Raw genomic sequence first — 25,261 nt, 5'->3', positions numbered from 1 at the left:
ACAAAAACAAAACCATTTTCGACGAAACTGTGAAGCACCGACTCTGAATTATCCTGAGAATTTGAATGTGACAATGAATAAAATCTTCTACATCGACAAAAGACTTGTGTGTCAGCAAATGCATCTGCTGAGAGTTGGCAGGAAAGTGTTTTACTAAACCTGTTAAAGAGTAGTAATTAGACCTAAAATCAGGACCAAAACAAGGCTGAAATTACTCAACAAAATTTAAAAAATCTTAAAGAGGGGGTATTATGCTTTTTTCAATCACATAGCACCAGTCTATAGCACACTACAATGATGACCAAACCTTCTGTTGGTCTGTAAATGCAGTAAATTAGAATAACTGCCTTGTATAAAATTGCTCTCTCAAAATGGCTGTAGTGAATGTCTTGAAATAGGCCTCTGTCTCTTTAAGAACCTCTGACTCTTTCCGACACGCCCCCTCCACACGCTGTCTGTGGCATCAGTGGGGAGGGGGTTCTGCTGAGGAGCAGTGGTTGGTTACTCGGCTGGTGACGAAAGCTCGGAGGCGTCTCCGGGAGGTGGGGGCGTTCCTAGGAGGACTCAGGTAAACCTATCCCTAAAATGGCCGCCATCAGAGTTTTCACAGATTACTCAAAAATACGTGAATGTGCCAAGGCAACACTTCAGGCATGTTTTTAATGAGGGAGTGACAGAATAACATGATGTAAAGCTTGAAAAAGTCGATTTTGCATAATACCCCCCCCCCCCCCCCTTTAAGAACCAAACATAAAGTGTAATTCTCAATAAGATGGAAAACCTCAGTGATTTTGTGACAAAATTACAAACAGATTTGACCTTCCATCACAACAGAGTCTAATCTCCACTGCATGATTTTCACTCACGCTGATTATTGTTTTACAGTGTGGTCGTGTTCAGGTGTTACTGCACTAAAACCAACCGAACAACTCTATAAAAGGTCGATCAAAATACTTAAAAACTCAAATACCTTTTCACACGTGTGCCCTTCTAGACAAATATGGCTTCCTAAATTTTAAAAATCTTTAGATATTTAAAAACTGTTGTCCAGTGTATAGGGTATTAAATGGCTCTGCCCCGCCACCCATAGAGGAATTTATAAATCTGTGACACCAGCAATGAAGGGGATTGTGAGGTTCAGTTCAGGAAATGCACTTTTGCACAGAACGCCCATAGCAGTCAGGGACAGCGCCATGTTTGTTCTAACAACTTACTTGGTTACCAGAGTTGTAGTCACTAGGACTTACGTTAGACACCTTAAAGTGGGACTGGGATTTGGGTAATGACCGAAAGGACAAAATCGAGGATACAAGCGGCTGAAATGAGTTTCCTTCGCAGGGTGGCTGGGCGCACCCTTTGAGATCGGGTGAGGAGCTCATTTATCCGGGAGGAGCTCGGGGTAGAGTTGCTGCTCCTTCACATCGAAAGTAGCCGGCTGAGGTGGCTAGGGCATCTGTTCACTCTATTTGGTATTTCTTGCACAATGTGATATTAAATTAGATGGGAGGTGTTAATTTTCTCTTAACCCCTTAACTCGCACCTGAACCGAGCACATTTTCTCCAGTTTGGCTTTACCCCAGTCCAAAAGCTTCTGGAAAAAAGCTGTGAAAAAGCAACAAAACTGAGACGAAAACAATGACGGAAATGTGACAAAAAAGTGAGAAAACATTGACAAAAAAGTGATGAAAAATTTATGAAAAAGTGGCAAAAATGTCACAAAAATGTGATAAAAAGGTGACAAAAAATGACAAAAATGTGATCAAAATGTGACAAAAAAATGACAAAAACTGGGCAAAAAAATGAGAAAAATGTGACAAAAAAATGACAAAAAAAAATATCTGATGACGTGAGGTAAAAGATCCGCTCGGTTCAGGCGGGAGTTAAGAGGTCAAAATGCGATTTTGAGTTGAGCAAGTTACCAGTGAAACTCTCTGACTGTCACCAGCAGGTTCTTCTTTATGTAAGGATTAAACAACGAGGAGCCGTGCATTCGACGGTTATAATGCACGACGCGGAGTCAAGAACACCACGACGCGCAGCGGAGTGGTGTTACTCCGCGAAGTGCATTATAACCGTCGAATGCACGGCTCCGAGTTGTTTAATCCGCTTATACCATGGTCCCACAAACGTAACATTTATAATAAGTATTTCTTTCATTTACTAAACTCACGAAAAATATGCCAGACCACCGGGACTATTTTGGTCACTGAAGGCTCGTCTCAGAGCGAGTCATTCTCCGCAGCTACGAGGATCTCAGTCAGGCGCAACGAAACAACATAAGCACACGCTGCATCGCCAGAATCACAACACAACAGGACTAACCTGGCACTTTTCCGTGGAAGTAAACACCGATATGCGGCACTCGTGGGCAGGAGTTATTTCACTTTTACGCTGTTTAACCTGAAGCTAGCTAGCTAGCTAGCTCAACTGTTTATGGAAACAGCTGCGGTGGAGTCCGCTTACACCTGGGCCCCACGAACTGAAACTTTTATGTTTGACTTTACTAATCCAGACAAATATGTTTAAATGCAGGATCATGTTATGTACGCCTGAAAATCATGAATAGTGCCTTAACCGTTTTCAATAGAAATGGAAAGCTCATCTTTTGTTAACAGTAGCTAACCTAGCTGCTCACTCTCCTCTACTTCCCATTTATCAAACATTTTGTTTTGACCAAAAATGTTGAAATGAAAAACAAAATCCATCTCATACGTTCCTGTCAGTCACTAATTACGTGTTTATCTGATTCAGCTGTGTCATGCGTTGCTATGGCGATGCCCACAGCGGAGTGATATCCCAGTGATTTAACTACCGGACTACGTGTGCGGTTATACGAAAATAATGCACGCTTGTTAGCACCCACCAGCCAATCAGAATCGAGTATTCACCCAGACCATGGTATAATGGAAATTAATTTTTAAAACATAATTTCACACCACATAACAAAAAAAAAAAAAACTTGGTTATGTTCTTGCACTTGAGTAATTATGACTGAGTACTCCCCGCCTCTGGATAAAATGTAAAGAAAGACTCAAATCGAACTTTTCCCCCCTTAAATTTAAATCCTCTGACGTGAGCGCGCACGCAGAGAGCGCTTGTTGCACGAGCGGAAGTGCGTTTGTTGTTCTTCCTGTTTCGGGACCTGTCGGACTCGGGAGCAGCAGCTGCATGTCTCCGCTGTTCCCCCCGCGAACCGAGCTCCGCCGCCTACGAATGAAGGTAACCCCCTGCCCCGGGCCGAAGCTCACCCTCCGCGGCTTCAGTCCGCGCCGTCCCCCCCCCCCCCCCTCCGCTCCGCTCACTGTCCACCGAGGAGCCGCAGCGTTTCCACCCGGGCACAGCGCGTCCCGGAGCCGCGGCCACAGCCACCACCACGACCCAAACACGACCGGCTGTTACTTCCCCGCGGTTCACCCCCTTTTTTTTTACCCCGGGTTTTCGTAAAGGCAGGAAAGTTAAAAATAGCGGTGGATGTTTGCATGGCCTAAGTGTTGAATGTCAGTGCGGGTCTGCGCTATGTTTGGAGCTGTCAGCTGCTGGCGCACGCACATGTACAGTCCGTGCCATGTGTTTGACAATGTCTCTCTCATTCCTGGTGTTTAAAGGTCCTATATCATGCAAAATCGACTTTTTAGAGCTTTTAGCCATGTTGTTATGCTATTTCCTTATCAAAAACACCCCCAGAGTGGTTTGTGGCTTCATTCACGCAGCTCTCAGTAATCCTCCTGAATCCTGCTCTCTCTCCTGGTGAACGACTGACCTGTTCAGTTGTGTCGTCACAGCGGAACGGAAGTGCTCGGTGTCTGTAATGCAATGTCTTACAGCGTGATTTTAACAGCTTTTTCATTATTTCTGTTGTAAGAGAGATGCAAAGAGAAAAAAAAAATGAAGGAAAAATAAAATAAAAGGATGTGCCCGAGGTGCTTCCAGGTCAGCTGTGGCCAAAACAAACACATCCCCTGAGCGTCTGAACAGATCAGTCATGTTTGCGCTGCAGCTGTGAAGATGGAGCTCGTTATAACTGGACACACCTGTTCTTTATTCTTACCTAACGATAATGTCACGGACGGAGAAAAAGAAGCGCGTTTGGCTACGAGGACTTTATTCAACCTTTTTCAAGAAGAGGCCACTCTCTCATAAGCTGTTTTTTTTCTCCGGGATTCAGCGACTATCACCAAAATGATGTTTTTCCGTGACTGTCTCTGATGGATGTTTGGGGAACCTTCACCTGAATCAAAGTGGATTAACTTTTATAACCAACGCGAGTCCCATAATGTAAACAGCGATGGAGCAGAGGGTGAGTCAGTCCAAACGCGTATTAGCTTGTGTGTTAGCATATTAGCATGTGTGTTAGCCTGTGTTGCAGATGTCAACTCCGTATAACTGCATCGTGAAGTAACTTCACTTATTGTTGTTTATTTATATTACGGTAAAGTTATATGTGCGGAGAGAGGGGGCGGAGTTAACTGAATCGAAGCTTTGTGTCTTCCGGGTTTGAAAAATACCTCCAGAAAACACTTATATTTATCACAAAAATGAGTGCCCAATAGCGGTAGAGGTACAATATATCATATACATGCCTATACTTAACTTTGGAATGGCTAAAATAGCATGATATAGATCCTTTAATCTCTTTTTGGTTTGTTTTATGAGGAGTAGCAACGGTGACATGCAACACGGTGTAAGTGCGTTTTATTTTTTTTAGTGAAGCTGAAGCTCAGTGGCTGTGGTCTTGTCTTTAAAGTGCACATGACAGGTTTAAATGCTTTTGAAAATATGACTTCAATATCGATGGATTACTTCTGTTGTAAGTTGGGTCAATTCAGGTCATCTTTAAAACAGTATTTGTTATTTTCATTTGTGACACTCTTGTCTGCCGTTAACCCCTTAACTCCCGCCTGAACCGAGCACATTTTCTCCAGTTTGGCTTTACCCCAGTCCTAAAAGCTTCTGGAAAAAAAGCTGTGAAAATAGCAACAAAACTGAGACGAAAACAATGATGGAAATGTGACAAAAAAGTGAGAAAACATTGACAAATAAGTGAGGAAAAATTGATGAAAAAGTGGCAAAAATGTGACAAAAAATGACAAAAAGTGACAAAATGTTGCAAAAAAACAAAAACAAAAATATGATAAAAAATTGACAAAAAAAATTAAAAAAATTGACAAAAAATGTGATGAAAAATGACCCAAAAAATGACCAAAAAGTTACAAAAATGAGCTGACTACCCAACAAAAAAATGATGACGTGAGTAAAAAGATCCTCTCGGTTCAGGCGGGAGTTAAGGGGTTAAAGGAACAGGCCACCGTTTTCCATACTGAGATAATGTTCTTACCTGAGCTTAGACGAGTTGATGCGTAACTGTCTGGTCTGTGTGCCCGTGGAAGAGCGTGGTAACTTCCAACTTCACCCCCGTTTGGAGCTATAGGAATATATTGGGAGAGGCCAAATGCTAACAACATCTTTGGTTGTTTTGCGTGACTGAGTGCACACACAAAGACCAGACAGGTACGCATCAACTCGTCTAAGCTCAGGTAAGAACATATCTCAGTATGTAGAAACGGTGGCCTGTTCCTTTAAGACAAAGCCCTTGCATGTGATGTATCCCTGAAATCTTCTTTCTTTATGTTCTTAATTTGAAGTTTGTGTGATGTTTTTTCCAAATGTTTTTTAGGGGTTGTGTTCAGTCATTTGGAACAGGCTGTTTGGTCATTTGGGACACTGTTGTTTCCTATGGGATTTGATGCTTTTTTGTGGCTCTGGAACATGCATTGTTTTAGAACATGTGCCTGCCCTGGACTAAAGCTGGGCTTACACTGTCACATTTTTGGGGCAATTTTGAACATGCCAACTGTGACTCACTCTCATAGATACAGACGGCATCTCTGGAATCGCCCATATATGGTCATGTTTGAAAACAGTTAAGGGGGAAAACAATTTTGAAAAAATCTAAACTTTCTCTAATTATTCAAAAACTACTTTAACATGTGCTGAATTAAGAATTCAGTTTTCTACTAAATAAAGATACAAAGACATGGGGAGGAGCAAAGTGGTTCAACGGCCCATAAATACATAAATAACGGAGAATGCTAACATAATGCTACATGTTAGCATCGGGCTAATGCTAACGGTTAGCTAGCGCTAGCTACAACTGCCGTTTTTTCACTTCTACAGAACAATCTGCTGTGAGAAAACATCCAAATGGGCCCGATTTACAATGGACTTTATTTGTATGTGATAAATAAGTTCATATTCCACCAGAAAATGGCTAAAAAGAGTGAAAAATTGAGTTTCCCTAAAGATTCTATGACGAGATGCCGTCTGTATCTATACGAAAGTGAGTGAAGTGTTATTTTTATTCCAATGTTTAAGCTACTGACAGGAAGTGACACAGATAGAGGTAAAGTTCCAGAGCAGTTTGTGTCATTTGCCATTGATAGAATATGGTCGGCACGGCAACAGTTTAAAATTGTTTGCCTCGATCTATGTCACTTCCTGTCAGTGTCGAATAAGGAAGTGAAACTATAAACATCACAAAAATGGACAAATTAAAGAAAGCTGGGTACAGTATTTAGCAAAATCTTACATATACAGTGGCGAAAAAAAAGTATTCGGCCAAAATCCAATAGAAAGACTATGGGAAACTGACCAAATACTTTTTTTCCCCCACTGTAGTTGTGTAATTGTTTAGCAAAGATTGTGCCTAATGTGTCATATGCACTTCAACCTTTTAACCCCCGCCTGAACCGAGCACGTTTACCAAAAACTAAAACTACTTCAAAAAGTGTCAAAAAGGAGACGTAAATAAGGATGAAAACGCAGCAAAAACGCAGAAAAACAGGTGCTGAAAAAAGTGATGAAAAAACGTAAAAAATAAACGCAGGAAACGGCAAAAATCGCACGGCCAAAAAGTCATACGTCCGAGCAAGGATGTGTTTATTAAATTGCGCGCAGCTCATCTCCAAGTTAATTTTTATTCATATTTCTGCCCAAAGTTTGTTTATTACATTTTACTGGAAGTGACTTGGTTGTTTCAGCTCAAATAAATGACACAAATGTAAAAGAAAAAGTATTTTATGGAATAAATTAACATTGTTCTGTTTCTGATACCTACGTATATCCTTCAGGTGTCAGTATCAGCCCTAGTCATAATTTGAAGAAAAAAAAGAAAAAATCCCACTCGACCTTCTCGTTTTTAAGAATGTGTGACGTTTGGAGTTTTAGTTTCTATGGTTTCTGAAATAGTTAGGCGTAAAAAGTGTGGTCAGGCCAAAATTGTGGCTTTTTCATGTGATGCCACAACATTATAAACAGCCTTGGGCTTACACTGTGAAATTTTTGAGGTGATTTTGAACAAGCCAAATGTGACTGACTCTCGTACGAAGAAAGCCCACGGAGATGAAGTGTCCCCACCAATAGTAACACCAAACCTACGCCCTTGGTCTGAATACATTGCATTTTAAATGTCTTAGTTATGGAAAGAACATTCCAACTGTTTTCTGATTGTTTTGAGTAAAACCATTGATCTAATTAAACCACCGACATGGCGTGTTTCTGCCATAGACTGTATATATAAATGGACGTCTTCTGCTCACTCCTCCCCGTTTACCATAATGACTACGGTCGTGGGGGAATTCATGGAGGATTTACAGACTCCCCCTCCCCAGCTCTGACGAAGCATGTTCCTAAAAAGGGCATAAGGGCGGGATCTTCACTGTAGACTCGGCCCTTGCGTGACGTGTAGCTCGCGCTGCTCCAATGCTAACAGTCAGACCCTCATTAAGTACGAGATTTCTAAAATTCTTCTTGCGAAAACCAGCCTGGTTTCTTTCATTGTGACTAGGGCTGAAACAACTAACCGATTAATCGACAACTAATCGATTACTAAAAAAGTTGTCAACTATTTCAGTAATCGATTAATTGTTTTCTAGCAAACGCAGACTAAAATAGAGCAAAAAAGACATGACAATTATGTATTTTGGATGAAAACCTACTTTGTTTTTAAAGTTAGGGTCTGTAGTTTTTTGTACATTATAAATTTCATTAATATCTGTCTTTGTCTCGTCCAATCAGAAAGCAGAATTAGAACAAAGAGCCTCCTACAAACATTTACTTTTAGTTTACTCCATCAACATGTCCTCAAGCGGCGCCACTTTAGCTTATTTGATAAAAAAAAAATGAAGAAATACAATTTCCATGCACCTTTCACAGCCAAGCGATTAATCGATTAATCGTAAAAATAATTGGTAGATTAATCGATTACCAAAATAATCGTTGCAGCCCTAATTGTGACTAACCCAGCGTTATCTCAGGAGGAATATCTAGCCTCTAGTGTTGAAAAAATTGAAACCAGGTGTTAAAGTTGTTTTTAAGGTGTTTAAACTCCAATGCTTTTCAATGGGAGACTAGCGGCGATATGGAGGTACGTGGGCATAAATCAGAGCAGCCAGCGGCCATTGGTTTCTGCGCAAATGCGGCGCATGTAATGAGGCTCATAAACTGACTGTAGCTCAGTTGTAGTTGTAAAATGTGAAGATCTCTGTAGATATTTGATCAACACGAAACAAAATGTTTTCATGCTGCCAATCCACTCTCCAAGTTTAAGCACCACATCTGAGTAAAGTCTTTGTGAAAGATCGCAGAATTGTAAATTTCCAGAGAGGTGAAGTGGAGATCACTGGGCCAACACGGCCATGAGTCAGAAAACTCTTCGACGGTGCCATTTTCAGTCATTAGTTTATTGTGAGCAGCTAATCGCGGCTCGTAGTTTGGTTTCAGCTTTAACAGCTCATGTTCCCACATAGTTCCCGTCTCAATGCTCATAGAAGGTGGATTAGAGCGAACGGTCTACATGCAAACAAACAGCGGCCCTGGTCATACCAGAACTCCCACCCTTACTTTACACAAAGGCTCATGGGGCGTAGGAATAAGGTTGATTTCTAATGCAGTAACTATGGTAACAGTCAAAATTCTGAACATTCGACTTGGTTTACGATTAATATATAACCGCTGGACCTATCCACAGGAGATGAAAACTAACACAAACTTCAGCGTTTCCTCTCTCGTTACACATGATCTAAAGTAACGTGACCGTAAAGGCCAAAAGTGGAGGCCAAAAGTGGAGGCAATATTCCAAAATGATGAACGAACTTTCATCCATGGTTTGTGAATCCTGTCACTTCGAAATAATGATCAGGGAAAATATTTGGACTGTTTAGAGATTTCTTTCCTGGGTCTTAGGTTGGACTCCTGAGTGCTCTCTGAGTGGAGCATCTCACGCCCAAAAGCCGCGCAAAGTGAAGTGGAGGATGAGTTTGAGTGAATGGATTCTGTTCTGTGTTTGCCGCTCTGTCCTGCAGCCGTGACATCTCTCCCCCCTGGTCCGTCCGTGGTCTCTGCTCCTGCACAGTGACAGTAGTGTAAACATGTTGCATAAGTCGCTGCTAAAACAGAGGCAGAGTCACTGTTTAATCAGAGCAACGGCGTAAAGTTAAGGTCAGAGAGATTAGCCACTTCATAAAGTCAAATAAAAAGGCACATTTTTTACTCTTTACAGTTCCATTAAAAGTAATATTTGTTCATTTCCAAACTGATTTTAGCCGTAGGAGCTGGAAACCTCTATCACTTTTTAATCGTGTGTTTGTTTTGCAGAGTGCCAGTGATGCCAAAGGAAAAATATGAGCCTCCGGACCCGCGCAGGTGTTACTCAATCATGGCGCCCGAGGAGGTGGCCAGCGGCAAGAAGTCGCACTGGGCTGAGCTGGAGATCTCCGGTTAGTAGCGGCAGAAATGTTTTCAGTGGAATAAATCTTTGCGTGACATCACAACCCGTGTTAGGAAGATTACAGTAAAAAGTAATTAGTTGTAGCTTGCTACAAGTCAAAGTAATTACCAAGTTATAAAAAAACTGCAAGAAAAAGTGCTCGTTCAGCGACAGCGAATGCACTGCAGTAGTCATATCGATATATATCGGCCGACCGATATTTGGGGCCGATATTTGGGGATTTTACGATATCGGCTCCGGGACTGAAAGTCATAAGTTTCAAGTGTAATGGTTTTGTATAGCCCAATATCACAACAGAAGTCGCCTCACAGCTGCACCAAACATTAAGGCAAAAAAACAGAGCAATAAATATGACAATTAAAAGTTCAGGTGAATCCAGGCAAATATAAAAATAGGAGGTAGCGACGAGCGGCGTGGGTGTCCCCCGTCCTTAGACTCTCCAGCACGGCAAGGAAAAACTCAAAAACCCGGCAGGAGAAAAGAGAAACCTTGGGGAGAACCACAGAAGGAGAGATAGGAGGCTATAGAGACCCAGGGCCGAAGGATCCCTCAGCAGACGGGACAAGATTGCAGACCGTCCAGTCCTCAGATAGAGACTTCCCGTTTGTTGCACTCCTGCAACTCCCTCGGCCTCAGGGGAACAGAGAAACATAGTGATAAAAATTGGTTAGCTACAAGTTTCACTAAACCTCAGTCAATATGGACATGCTGTATGTCATTTTGAAGCACAGAACCTGGGGAATTCATTTTAACCTCCGCAATTGTATTGTTGATGGCCGCACAAAATGCCACGGCTAGCAACAATATGCTAATGCTAGCGGCAGCTTATCAAAGCTGGAACAGAAACTATGATTGAATAACCTTAAGTAATAAAATAAAAAAGGTCACTGGTGGAGTGGCCACGTATTTATATTTTTAGAGGATTGTAGACCAGACATTTTTAATCAGATTACTCGTCACTGGGAAATCTAACGGCGTTGCTAACACCGCTATTGATTAACGCTTTCATTCCCAACACTGGCCACAATTATTATTTAAAGGTATTGTCAGTGTTGGTCCCTGTTGTCCAGGTCGCGTGCGCAGTCTGAGCAGCTCCCTCTGGACCTTCACTCACCTCACGGCGCTCCACATCCAGGACAACAACCTGAGCCGCCTGCCGCCCGACATCTCCCGCCTGCCCCACCTCGTCTACCTGAACCTGTCCTCCAACAAGCTGCGCAGCCTGCCCGCCGAGATCGGGAACATGGTGTCACTCAGGTACCGGAGACCGAAGAGTCTTCTTTGGTTGGATGGTGTGCCTGTAGGCCTGAGTTCTGCCCTGCAGACCCAGTGTGCTATTGGCGGGCTCTGGAAAACAGTCTAAAGGCCAATTTTGAACTTTAAACTTTTTTATATGTAGGCCTGCGTCAAAAACACCTTGTTGTACAGACGGCAGAGGGGGGAAACAACGAAAAGAAATATCAACATTTTCTCCAATTACTCCAAGACTACTTAAACAAATGCTGAATTCTGAATATAAATTAGTTTTGTACTAAATAAAGATACAAAGGCATGGAGAGAAGCAGCCTGTTAATACTTAAAAAACAAACAATGCTAACATAATGCTCATCATGCTACATGCTAACGCTAGCTACAAATGCTGGTTCGGTTGGCTAACTTAGGTTCAATATTGTATGTAGCCTTTCTTTTTATCGCTCTTCTCCTCATCTCTAAAATCGCAACAATAGAATGTTTTGTGTTCCTTTCAGGGAATTACTTTTAAACAACAATCTTCTGCGAGTCCTGCCTTATGAACTCGGGAGGCTGTTCCAGCTGCAGACTCTGGGACTCAAAGGTGAGATTTTAGTTTATGTTCACTGTACAATACATTGTTGTGTCAATATGTGTCATCGTATGTATCTGATGAAAATGGATGATTTTTCATGCTTAAGAGTAATGGTGAGAACCTCTGATACGTCGATCCTGTGACAAACAATTTATTGCACAAAATAATGATATATTACGATTTTTGACCTTTTTTTAACATACAATTATAATAAAACACGTCTTATAAAACAATTAAGATGCAAATAGCAAGAAATTATTTAGACTATTTACAAAAAATATTAGAGTATAACAGTATATATTCATTCCTTCCTTCATTAAATTCATTCAAATAACTTTTAAGTAACGTTAGTTTTACTTGAGTTTTTATTTTGGTAACTTTCCCCAACTTTGGACATGAAATACGACTTGTGGCTGTGATCGATGGACACCTTTTCAAGAACCAGCCACTCAAAGGCTCTGGAGCTATCAGCAGGCTTCAGATATGAACCAAAAACAGTAACGGCATGTTTGCAGGAAACCCTTTGTCCCAGGACATTCTGAACCTGTACCAGGAGCCTGACGGGACGAGGAAGCTGCTGAACTACATGCTGGATAACCTGGCCGGTGAGCTGCTGAGCCCCATGAATATTTTAGGGAGTTTTACCGTAAACGCCGCCACAGCCTTTTGTTCGGGTTGCGGTTCACAGGATCTTACCGTTTTCCTTTGACAGTTCACCCGGAGCAGCTGCCTCAGAGGCCCTGGATGACTCTGAGGGAGAGAGACCAAATCAACTCCACAGGTGCGTCGCTAGAATAAGATTTGACCTCAGTTTGAGCCATTTTCAAGCAAAACGAAAGAGACGCTGCAGGCGAATTGGGGAAAAAATTAAATGTAGAGATATCAATGTGAAACTTTCGCTTTAGATTACTGATATTAATATGAGGAAAAAGTGCATTGCAAGTTTTCTGTCATTTTATGTTTTCATAATAAGACGTTTTATGCAAAAAAATGACCAAAATTGTCTGTATTTTCAGCAAAGAAGTCTTAATAATGAATAGAGACAGGTTTACATACATGGTTATATTTTGTTGATAGATATAACTTACAACGATTTGCTCAGAGGGATTTTAGATCTTGTTTAGTTTTATAATAAGCGATTTATAAGTGATAAAATCTGTCAAAATGAGGGCAGTATGTGAATAACGTCACCACCTTTATGCTGTTTGCTTCGTACAAACACTGGCCATGAGTCGTATACCACTGATACCATACTACCACAACGTTCCTGTGGAATTCTTCTCAAAGGTAACTGTTAAAAGTTTTCTCCCATATTTGCTTGATTGTCCTAAACATTGACTGCGGTTGTTTAAAATTATTGACAGAACATTTCCAATTACTCTAATCTTAGAGCTACTCTAAGTGATCCCCTTTTGCCGGTCCGGCAACGTTGCATTCCCATCAAGCACCACTAGATACGCCACACTCGCAAACAGCAGACTGACGCCCTCCTCATCTCACAGCACACCCCAACACACCCCTCACCCCCACATGCACCCGCAACATGTAAACACAAACACGTGAACAAGTGATCGCAAATATTTGTAGCAGCATTCGCAGCAACAGTTAGCGGCTAACAGTTTAGCATTATGATAGAAACTGACCTGCTCTGATGCAGCTGAAATGTCGGTTTGTTTAATAATCCATTATCTAGAAAATTTTAGAAAAATATCATTTGCAAAATAATTTGAGACACACTGTACAAAACAAAGCAGCACCGGAGGCTGAGGCGTTCAAGGGTTGCAAGAAACAAAAGTTCTGCGCTGTAAACGCAGTTCTAAATGACAAAAAAAGAGGGACTTTCATGAAAGTCGCAGTTTATAAAATAAATGTACGTCTGAAAATGATTACTTTGCTACATATCTTATTTAAGCTGATAAATGTGTGTTTCACACAAGATTATTGAGATGTCCATATCTCATTGAATGTAATCAGCAGCATGTGGTTTACTGGGTAAAGCCAGGTGAAGAGAGGGGGGGTGGTGGTGGAGCAGAGCAGGGTTCACTACTCCACCTACTGAAAAATTCAAAAAGACATCACTCAGGGCAGCTTTAACTACAGTAAGAGACAAAGGCATTTACTGCAGCAGAATCAAAACCTAAATGCTCGCACTGACGCATTTTTAACCACAAATCAATGCTTTAGAAAAGAAAATGAATTGCTCCAACACAAACCATAGCTACGATGCTTTGTTGAGCTATTTCGAGCACAATTGGGAAACTAGACACAGCCCTATACATAAATCAGGATGGCTACTAAAGCTACTAAAGTGGAGACGTTGTGGAATGAAAACTTCATTCACTTATATTATGAGTTTATTCAAAAACAAAACAAAATCCCCTCTGAAACAAATCTTTGTTACTAATATATATCAACAATGTAAAACCACATCTTCTGTTCTATATTGTATATTTTGGCAATTTTTATGCATAAAACGGCTCATTTTTAGATGAAAAAATAACACATATATATATATAAGTAATGTTCAGCAAAAGTTTAGATCTCTCAATCTCTCAAAATATTTTTCCCTATTCACCTGCAGCGTCTCGCTTTAAAATAAGAAAAAGAACATTTAATTCCAACTAAATAGAGATTCATTATCGTGGCCACTAAACTACCTGTTCCTGTCCTTGTATTCCGCCTCTTGTCCCACAGCGGTGTTCACGGTGATGTGCTACAACGTGCTCTGTGATAAATACGCCACTCGGCAGCTGTACGGCTACTGTCCGTCCTGGGCCCTTAGCTGGGAGTACAGGAAGAAGGGCATCATGGAGGAGATCACCCACTGCGACGCAGACATCATCAACCTGCAGGTGAGAGGGCAGACCGAGCCAACACAGGGTTGGAAAGATTTGCATCACTAGGAAGTTCCTGAAAGGCCTCCTAAAAGTAAAAATGAGCAGTAACATGGGATACGGGAGCTGGGCCTCGTTAAGAAAAGAAATGCTCAGACTGCAGGGAATGTGAATGTAATGTACAACCTGTTATTTGACCTGTTAACAAAATAACTGCAGGGGAAACATATTTTATACAACTTCATTCTCTCTGATGGAATCACCAACTGGCTGGAACTCACAGTGGAACAAACTCTGAAGTAGAGGCTGACCATGTGTATTTTACTATAATGGCTAGCAGCCAATGTAAGGCGGATAAAAGGTTGATATTTCCGGAAACCAAACGTGATAGAGACTTGCATTGGAAAGAGCTCAGTCAGAGCCTTAAAATGAGCCTCCCACAACAGCCCCACAACATGAAGCTCCTGCACCATACTTCACAGTGGGGATAGGGTTTTGATGCTGATGTGTGTTCCTCCCAAACAGTTCAACTTTGGGTTTTTCAGTACCCCGAGATATTTTGCTCCAAGTGCTCTTTTACAAACTTCAAAAGTACAGCAATGTTTTTTTTGACAGTAATGGCTTCCTCTGTGGCGTTCACCCATGAACCTCATTCTGGTTCAATGTTTTACGTATTGTAGACGTGTCAACAAAGATGTTGGCATGTGCCAGTAATTTCTGTTAGTCTTTAGCTGACACTCTAGGCTCCTTTTTTACCTGATTGAGTATTCTGCCCTGTGCTCCTGGAGTTATCTTTACAGGATGGCCACTCCTTGGAAGTGAAGCAACAGTGAAGCCAAACTGTCTCCATTTATGGACAATTTTTCTAATCGTGAGTTTATGAACATCAAGACGTTGAGAAAATGGTTTTGTAACATCAGACAATGCTTCTCAATAAGAGACAATTCTTACCTGGTGTGTGTTATTCAATGGCAAGGGCAGCTTTAAGTGACTGGACCTCAGGTTGGCTCACACCTGACACTAAATGTTTGCATAAATTGGTCGAATTAGCACTTGGAGCATGTTTAGCCAGGGGGTGTACTCAGTTATTTGACGCTGTCCTGTGAATGTTTACATGTTATGACCAAACTGTCTAAAATCATGTGACGTTTATATGGGATTTAACTGGGGGCACTGAGGGGCGTCAGTGCGCGAAGGCGAGGCGAGCGTGTTGCGTCTTCAAATACTTTTACCCTTTTTTTCCTCCCCAGGAAGTGGAGACGGAGCAGTACTACACGTTTTTTCTGGAGACTCTGAAGGAGCGTGGCTACGACGGATACTTCTGCCCAAAGTCTCGAGCCAAACTGGTGTCGGAGCCAGAGCGCAAACACGTGGACGGCTGCGCGGTGTTCTTCAAGACTGACAAGTGAGTTTTGCCACTCTCCATTCAAAGAGAGACACTGGAGTAGCCTGTGTCCCCCGCTGCTGGTCGGTCAATAACCTCTCTGATCTCCGCAGGTTCACACTGGTGCAGAAACACACGGTGGAGTTTAACCAGGTTGCCATGGCCAACTCGGAGGGGTCAGAGGTCATGCTGAACCGGGTCATGACCAAAGACAACATCGGGGTTGCGGTCCTGCTTCAGGTCCAAGCGGACGTCTTCTCCCAAGGTACGGGATTCAGGAGACTTTAGTCGTATTCGCACAGTACTAGAAATACCTCGGTCAAACACTGAGCAAAAACATACACGCGACACTTTTGTTTTCATCATGAGCTGAACTGAAAGATATAAAACCCATAGACCCATTTCTCCAATCCACCCCCCTCACAGCTGTGGCATTTCAAGATGCTGATTAGACCGTATGTAAATTGCACAGCTGTACCTTAGGCCTCAATAAAAACATGAAAAAATGTCCTCTTTTCATCGCGATTACCAGCATCACAGCCAGGATTCCCAACACAATCCATCAACAATAACGATCACAGCAGCTACTTCACATTGTGGAAAAAAACAAAGTAGGGCACACAACAAACTAAAGCCCGGTCTACACAAAGTCAAGCTCAGGACTAAAGGTTTTGTGGGTCTGTAAACAAACATTTTCCAAACCAGGTCCGAGAGTGGAAAGATCTCAAAAGGCTGGTTGCGTGGCTCCATTGTCACGCTGTCTCCGCAACTTTAAATTCATTAAAAACATGCCTGAAGTGTTGCCTTGGCACATTCATGTATTTTTGAGTAATCTGTAAAAACTCTGATGGCAGCCATTTTAGGGATAGGTTTGCCTGAGTCCTCCTAGGAACGCCCCCACCTCCTGGAGACGCCTCCGAGCTTTCGTCACCAGCCGAGCTTTCGTCACCAGCCGAGTAACCAACCACTGCTCCTCAGCAGAACCCCCTCCCCACTGATGCCACAGACAGCGTGTGGAGGGGGCGTGTCGGAAAGAGTCAGAGGTTCTTAAAGAGACAGAGGCCTATTTCAAGACATTCACTACAGCCATTTTGAGAGAGCAATTTTATACAAGGCAGTTATTCTAATTTACTGCATTTACAGACCAACAGAAGGTTTCGTCATCATTGTAGTGTGATATAGACTGGTGCTATGTGAGTGAAAAAAGCATAATACCTCCTCTTTAAGCCATTCCGCGGGTGAATAAAGCTGTCTGTGCTTTTTTTGCCTTGCTGTAATCAATGTCAAATTGTCTATTTCTATCTTATTTTTGATCAAAATCACTATTTCGAATGACAAACTCTCAAATCCAAGGCTCTGGAAGCTGCTTATTCAATAAGGGAGGGAGGAAGGGGAGATTTCTCATTGCAGGAGCACATGGGCTCTGCTAACTAGTAAACAATATTGAAAATTCCAGCTGCACCGTATGTGGTTTTTCAGAAACCCTGCTGTTATCCATAATCTACAGCTAACTACATCTTGTACCATATTCTTTGGTAGCGCCACAGCGCCTCACACAGGCCTGGCAGATGAATCGCTGTGTTTTCACAGACCTGAGTCAATTGATGTGGACGCACACATTTACTGAGCTGGCTCCGTGTTTTCTGTGAGAAAGTTTCAGAAATTGTAAGCGTTTTGTCTTTGTGTGGATGTAGCCTAATATGGCTCAAGTCCATCCCACCATGTTCCTTCATATCTCACAACTGTCTCACTTTTATGAGGTAGCCACCCTCTGGAGACGCGATACTTACTGCTTTTCTCCTGTTTCTTTGTCACTTCTGCGTCAGGCCTGAAGTCGTCCACCGAGCGGCAGCTGATCCTCGTGGCCAACGCTCACATGCACTGGGACCCGGAGTTCTCTGACGTCAAACTAATCCAGACCATGATGTTTCTGTCTGAGCTGAAGAGCATCAGAGAACGCGCCTCCGTGACCTCTGACCCGGGCGCCACCCCCGACCCCTCCACCATCCCCATCGTGCTCTGCGCTGACCTCAACTCACTGCCAGACTCAGGTACAGCACAGGGTCATGAACTGTTTCCATCATAAACTGGATAAACTAATCAGAAAGGCCTCCTCTGTGGTTGGATAAACTGAATTTCCTTCTGGATTAAAAGAATATTGTATCATATCAGAGAAAAAGCACATTTGTCTAAATCAGCTGTTCCCAAAGTCCGGGACATTGCGGCCCCTTAATGATCTGACAATCTCTCTGAGGCCCCCAATAATAATATATTTACTCTCTTAAGGATTTGATATTATTTCCCAGCTAAAATGACATACAAATCAACATCTAGCAATAACTGTAGGTTAAATACTGGTGTAAAATAGTGTAGTGCAAATAAATGTACATTTCCCTTTTCTCCCCCCATTATAGTCAATCTTTGGGGAGCCTCTGAGGCTCCCCTGGGGTCCCCAGACCCTAGTTTGGGAACCACTATCTAAATAATGTAAAATAATTGTGCATAGTAAAAGCTATTTTATATGTGTATACATAATTAATATAATAATCAAAGAGTTCTTGCAAATTACGGCGCAGTGGTGCCATTACAGCATTTACCCAGCAGAGGGCGCACTATGCGTGTGTGATTTGACTTGAGCAAGAAAGAACAGACTGCAAGCACTGTTCTGGATTTGTTTTTGACCACAATAATTTACCTTGTGAGAATAAGATGTTTGCTTGTAATGTCATCAGTGTTGCCAGTAGCGGACTGAAATTATCTCCTATAATTACATTATTTTTTAAGAGTTAATATACAATTACAATTGTACAACTGGTAATAATAAGATTGAAATTACTTTATCAACTGCTGAAAACACCGTATTGCTCATATAATGTCCATAACGTAGAAAAACAACGGAAAACTACAAAATTTGACTGAAAATAAAGACAATACAGACTATAATCTTAAGCAAATTATATTGTGGTCCATTGTTGTTGTTTTTTGCAGTTGAAACATATTCTTTCCCATAGAACCATCAGGGCACAACTTTTTAAACTAAAGTAGCTAGTAATTAGTAATCAGATTTCTTTTGAAAAAAAGGAATCAGAGAAATAACTAGTTACTTTTTATTTTTGGAAAGAGTAATCGGTAACTCGACACTGAGTGTTGTATAAATGTTAATTTAGGACATTATTTTTTAATTTTCAACATGCATGTTAGAGCTAAACAAAAGTTGCTTACACTAATTACTCCAAAGTCTCACAGAACTTTTCAAATCCCTGCGAGTTTGCTGCATGGTTTTCTGATGAAGATCGGGGGCGTTGGTGTCTCTGGTCTGAATCAGCAGTTCACCAAAACACAGTCCACACAGATTTCTAAAATAAATCCCCTGGATGCATAACCCTCCCCTGTGTCCCGGTGCAGGTGTGGTGGAATACCTGAGTAACGGAGGAGTGGCCGAGAACCACAAAGACTTCAAGGAGCTGCGCTACAACGAGTGTCTGTCCAACTTCAGCTGCAACAACGGCACGAGCGGCGACGACAGCATCACGCACAGCTTCCAGCTCAAGAGCGCCTACGAGAGCGCCATGCCCTTCACCAACTACACCTACGACTTCAAGGTACGTGATCAAAGTACTCCAACTACTGCCTGTGTTTCATTGTTTCTGTCAAATAATAACCGTAAAATATTGATGCCGAGGCACCGAAAAATATGTGGAGTTTCTGACTGACCACTTTCTTCTATGCTACAAAAAGAAGAGCCGTGCTTTCCCGAACAAAATCGTCTTCATGACAACGCACCATGTCCTGCTGTAAAGAAAACCTCTGCATCACTGGCTGCTATGGGCATAAAAGGAGAGAAACTCATGATGTGGACCCCCTCCTCCCCTGACCTCAACCCTGTTGAGAACCTTTGGAGCCTCAACAAAAAAAACATCTATGAGGGTGGGAGGCAGTTTTCATCCAAACAGCAGCTCTGGGAGGCTCTACTGACATCCTGCAAAGAAATCCAATCAGAAACTATTGAAACAATGAGTTGCATAATAGTACATTCTGAGTTTTTTTGTTGTATTTATTTTTGAATAAAATACTGTTATCACTGGGAGGTTTTTTCAGTCACATTCATGTTATCCTCTAGCAGTTAAAGACTTGAACATTATGCTGACTGTCATTTGAGTTAATTTTGAGTTGAGTTTTGTGAAAATCAGATAAAAATGTCATTTGCATAATAATTTGGAACGCAGTGTTTTCAAATTTGTTACTAATCTGAAATCTTTAGGAATTGTGGCATAAGAACTATTGTATTTGGGCAGTAAAATGGCTGCTCCCTGAAGAAACCCTGCTCTAAACTCTCCTCCCTCTTTCTGTCCAGGGAGTGATCGACTACATCTTCATCTCGCGGCCCCTGCTCTCGGTGCTGGGGCTCTTGGGGCCCTTGGACTCTCAGTGGCTCCTGGACAATAACATCCTGGGCTGCCCTCACCCGCACATCCCCTCCGACCACTTCTGCCTGCTGGCCCAGCTGGAGCTGCGGCGCCCCCTGCCCTCCGCCAGCCTCAACGGCATCCACTCGCACAGGTAGTGCGGGGCCCCGACCACTGCCAGCCAGCGCCACATGGGACTTTGTACAGGAATCCATCCACTACAACACAGGGACGACCAGGGCTGTGTCTCGAAACAATCGTTAACCTAAAGTCAGGTACGGCGGGTGAAAACGTCGATTTTCATTTCACTCTTGCAACAACGTCTCCACTTAAGTAGCTCCAAAACAGCCTCCAAACTGTCCAGTCTTTTTCACAGAGGGATCTTTAAAAATATGTTGAAATCCAATACAAGATCCCAAATCCCTGTGAGCAAATCCTAGTGAACTGATATCAAATGTCAACTGAATAAACCGTAATTTTAAACCTTGCTCTATTATTTAGATCTCACCTATTTGCAGAACAACACCCCTTGGTCACTACTGCTTAGGGCTAAACAATTTCATTTGCAAAAAAGTGTGTCAAAACAAGACTTAAATGCAAAATCAGGATCATAACAAGGATGAAATGTAAGTGGAAAAGTAGGAAAATAGTGACTGAAACAAAACTTTTCCACATTTTAAGTTGCAATGTGCTTTTATTAAAGTTGTATTTGGCAAAAAATGTGTAAACTACTGTTTGCAACTATTACCACTAAAACAATCCAAGAGTCTGCACTTACTGCACCACATTAACATTAACAGTGAACATTGACGTGGACTGGTTTTGGACACAGCCCTGGGATAAGTGACAATTGTTCTCATTTTAACACTACTTTTTAAATATGAATAACTCTAAAAAAAACATGTGGACAATGAGCCCATGAACCTAACTTCTTTGTATCAGCTTTAAAATCACTTCAATCCAGAGGAGTGAAGTATTCATTCAACATAGGACACGGCGTTTCTGAAATTTCTCCCTTTAAGCTGCAAACCAAATGTGAGTCTATTAGTGTGCCCCGCCTAAAACCCATAGCTGCGGGCAAAAGCTGTTCATTCGTGTTTTTGTGCCTGCAATTAGCACAACATTGAAATAATGTTGTTTTTCCGCCATTTTGCCTGAAACCATGAAGATGCCTCAAGTTTGTTTGTTTGCACCTTATTTTAAAACGACATCAGCAAAAGCAGCTGGATGAGTTTTGTCAGCTTTTTGTCATGAAGTCTACAGGCTATAAAGTCATTTCCAAGCAGGAGCCGATCAGAAAGAATATAAATGTGTGAGTTGTTTTCTATTGTGTCAAGCAAGATCTAACAACACACTAACAAACCTTTGAAGAAAAGCTCTTTTTATCACAAAAATGTTTATCAGTTTCAAATTAGATTAGTTCATTTAAAAGGATTGTACCTACTTTTCCTAGTCACAGTAAAGTGAAATTTAAGTGTTAATTTCGGAGACTAGAACGTATGGTCTTAATTTTAGTCAAGGTTATACTATTTGACTAAAATAAGACAATTAAAACTACGTAAAAGGGACAAAAAACATTTGAACCTCCCGGGACACAGTTGGAAAGAGCCTCATATCATTTAAATTCACTGCCAAAGAAACAGGGAGACGCTCCGTGAAGCAGAGAATATGTTTGAATTCAGTAATATAAGTGTGAAGTTTATAGAAGAGTCATTTTATGGTTATTCCACTAAATGTAAAAAACTAAAAAGAATTGTTTGACTAAATCTTGAATAAAACTAAATTATATTTAAGCAAAAAAATCAATTAACACTGTGCCCTATTGCAACATATTGTGCAAATTATTAGAAATCATAAACCCAGAAGAATTATGATTGACGACCCAAATTTGAACATATAACAGGGAAAGCGATGCACAATGCTAACGTTAGCATCCTGCTAAAGGCTAGCTTCGAGTGCGGGTTTTTTCACTTCTACTGGACAAGCTGCTGTCAATCTCAATAACAGTACATTATTAAGGACCTGATTTGGATGTGACTTTATGGTTGTTTGTGATATATGCTGATATACTGCCAGAAAATGTCTAAAAAGCGTCAAATCTTTGTTTTTGTCAAAACACTGTGCCCCATTGCAGTTTTATTCTGTTCAGATATTATCAAATTGTTAGCGATCATAAACCCAGAAGCATTATGTTTGACGGCCTTAATTTGAACAAATAACCGGGAATGCTAACCACAATGCTAATGCTAGCATCACGCTAAAGGTTAGCTTTGCATTCCGTTTTTTCATTTCTGCTGGACGATCTGCTGTCAATCCGTACGTCAATTTGGACGTGAGTTACTACGATACACGATTGAGATCCATCGAGCACCTCCGGCCTCCTCCTCATTGGACGTGAGTTTATTGGTGTGCGCTATATGCAGATAGTTCACCTACAAAAGAGCGAAAGCGTGCCTAAATCTTGGCTAAAACTAAATGATGCTTTCGTCAACTGCGGATATTGCTGAATATTCTGTATTCTGCAAATTATAACCGATCATAAACCCAGAAGCATTACGTTTGATGACCTTGGTCTGAACATACAACAGGGAATGCTAACCGCAATTCTAAGGTTAGCATCATGCCAAAGGCTAGCTTCGAGTGCCGGTTTTTCACTTTTACTGCTGTCAATCTGAATGTCAATATATAAATAAGAACCTGATTTGGACGTGTGTTAAATATGCGGATAGTTCGTCAGAAAACAACCAAAAAGAGTATAATCTCAGCAAAAAACAAAATGATGATTTCGTCCAAAAAAATGTCCTCTTTGAAGTATATTCTGTTCACTAATATTTAGCTAATTATTAGCAATCATAAACGCAGAAGGATTACGTTTGACGGCCCTGATTTGAATATGTAACAAGGAACCACAATTGCTAACATCAGCGTTGCGCAAAAGGTTAGCTTCGAGTGCCGGGTATTCACTTGTACTGGACAATTTTCAATCAGGACATTCACAAGGGCCTGATTTTGACTTGACTATGCTTTATTGGTGTTTGCTAAATATGCTGATGTTTCGCCAGAAAATGTCTGAAAAAGTGAAATCTCTGCCCCACATATTGTCTTATTAGATATTTAGTGGACTTTTATAAGCGATCATAAACCCAGAAGCATTTGTGAGTCACTTTCTGAAAGCTGTGAAACACAACAATCTATCCATGTGAAATTAATTAGCTTTATTTGTTTTGTTTGAAACTGGGTGAAATTCGTTACCGCACATGGCCTTAAAGAAATTCTGATGCATCTCAAAACTGACGATAATCCTCCACGGGGAAATGAATTCTCTTTGGAGGAGTACCAGTCATTTTCTGCACTGGACATGAATGAGAAAGTCGTTTCGAGGCTGAAGTTTGCATTATTTCTACATAGCGAGCGGTCAGGAGGTTGTGGGTTCGACTCCTGATCTCTCTGAACGAAGCGTGCCTCGCTTTTCTGTTTACGATCAACATTATGCAAATATCTTGTTTATTTGTAATGAACCATCAACATGCACTTTCTTCAATGATTATTTTAAACTCTAAGAAAACAAAATATCACTGACACTATTTTTTTTTTTAATCAAAATGAAGTGCCCCTTATGATGAATAAATGAATAAATAAATAGATAAATAAATATATGTAATGTATTATTGAAGATTTTATGCAGAAACTATGGCACTACATTTAATGGTACCCAAAGCTATTGTACTGGACTCTAGAATTAGTAAATTGTAGTTAGTAACTAAATAGTAATTGCCCCTTTAAAGGTTTATTGATGAGCAAAAACAATCAATCTGGAAATGTGTATTTGATCGTGTGCATTTATCCTCCATGTTCTCATTCCAAATGATGAGAAATTTTGCCTGACTTTATCCAGACAACAGCTTTACATCATGAGCTTTATATCTCTGCTTGATTTGCACATTGTTCGGTCATCGTCGATACTTCACTCCTCTGGGGTTTAAGAAGTTTTGTATCTCGATAAAAAAAGGTGAGAGTGAGACCTCCGTTACAAGGATCTCAGACCATTTCTGCTGTTTTTAAATCGAACTCTGGGACGTTTTGTTTCTAAACGACATGCAGTCTTTGTACAATTCAGTATTACAGACTTTTTGAGAAAATAAATGTTGTTGAAAGCGGTTTGTGTGCAAGTGGTTTTTGCTATACTATCCTTTTTATATTTTGTAGAATTACTCAATCCACATCATCAAAATGTATAATACGGGCTGCCGATGGGGGGAGCCTTTGGGTTAGGTACTATGTGCCCCAGGACCGGAGTGGCCAAATGAAGGAGCCCAGAATAGAAAAAGGAGGAGGGGGGAAAGGGGACACTTTCTTACCCTGAGCCTCAGCAAACGTCTACGGCTCTGAATATACAGTTGGTTTACATACTCTATATAAAAGACACATATACTTCTTCCCCCTCACCGCCAGACATGAAATTAGACTAAAATTTTCTGGATTTCGGTCAATTAGAATTACCAAAATTGTTTCTATTTGCTAAAGGTCAGAATAATGAAAGAATAGTTTTTATTACTTTCTTCAAAGTCAGAAGTTTACATACGCCAACATTACAATGCTGTTAAAACATTTTTGAAAGTCCAGCTGATCGTATTATGGAGAGTTTTGGCTGTGTGGTAATGTCGTTGTGTGAAAATCACAAAAAAAGTTGGATTCTATTTTTTTTTTTTTTTTTCTTCCCTCGTATCAGGCTTAAAGGCACACTGTGTAACATTTTGGATTATACTGTTGCCACAAATACAAAGCATTGGACCAGCGAGACACAGAAAATGCTGTTTTGGGTAATCCAAGAATAGATTTGGATGAGGACCTAACCGATTTAAATCTCGTAATTTGCCGCTTTTAGTCAGTATCTCCATTGGGTTGATTTATATGATTGGTTGAAGGTAAAGAACAATGTACCCATGTTTGAATTATAATTGTGTAAAATTTGGAGTATTTATGAAAGACAAAAAGATAGAATATATGTATAATAATTTGATAATTCTG

General features: G+C 41.0%; 1 protein-coding gene across 1 annotated transcript; it reads left to right on the top strand.

Annotated features, from left to right (window-relative positions):
• The first annotated feature begins 3,112 nt into the window (after positions 1-3,112).
• On the top strand, positions 3,113-20,662 carry cnot6l (CCR4-NOT transcription complex, subunit 6-like). The gene is made up of 12 exons (XM_079567964.1): positions 3,113-3,219; positions 9,652-9,773; positions 10,855-11,041; positions 11,533-11,618; positions 12,125-12,214; positions 12,322-12,390; positions 14,304-14,461; positions 15,694-15,848; positions 15,941-16,092; positions 17,654-17,878; positions 19,233-19,429; positions 20,182-20,662. Exons 2-12 carry the CDS (start codon positions 9,662-9,664, stop codon positions 20,389-20,391), a joined length of 1,641 nt encoding a protein of 546 aa, XP_079424090.1. The 5' UTR covers positions 3,113-3,219; positions 9,652-9,661; the 3' UTR covers positions 20,392-20,662.
• Positions 20,663-25,261: the final 4,599 nt, after the last annotated feature.

This window comes from Gobius niger (assembly GCF_951799975.1).
Source record: "Gobius niger genome assembly, chromosome: 1".
Lineage (NCBI taxonomy): Eukaryota > Metazoa > Chordata > Actinopteri > Gobiiformes > Gobiidae > Gobius > Gobius niger.
Note: the sequence above shows the minus strand (reverse complement) of the source record. Positions and strands in the feature narration are given on the sequence as shown.

Bases quoted from the DNA above. Each gene is read 5' to 3' on its own strand.
- cnot6l (XM_079567964.1), top strand. From the start codon at position 9,662: ATGCCAAAGGAAAAATATGAGCCTCCGGACCCGCGCAGGTGTTACTCA. The intron at 12,215-12,321 runs GTGAGCTGCTGA...TTCCTTTGACAG, and splicing joins CATGCTGGATAACCTGGCCG to TTCACCCGGAGCAGCTGCCT. The intron at 14,462-15,693 runs GTGAGAGGGCAG...TTTCCTCCCCAG, and splicing joins CAGACATCATCAACCTGCAG to GAAGTGGAGACGGAGCAGTA.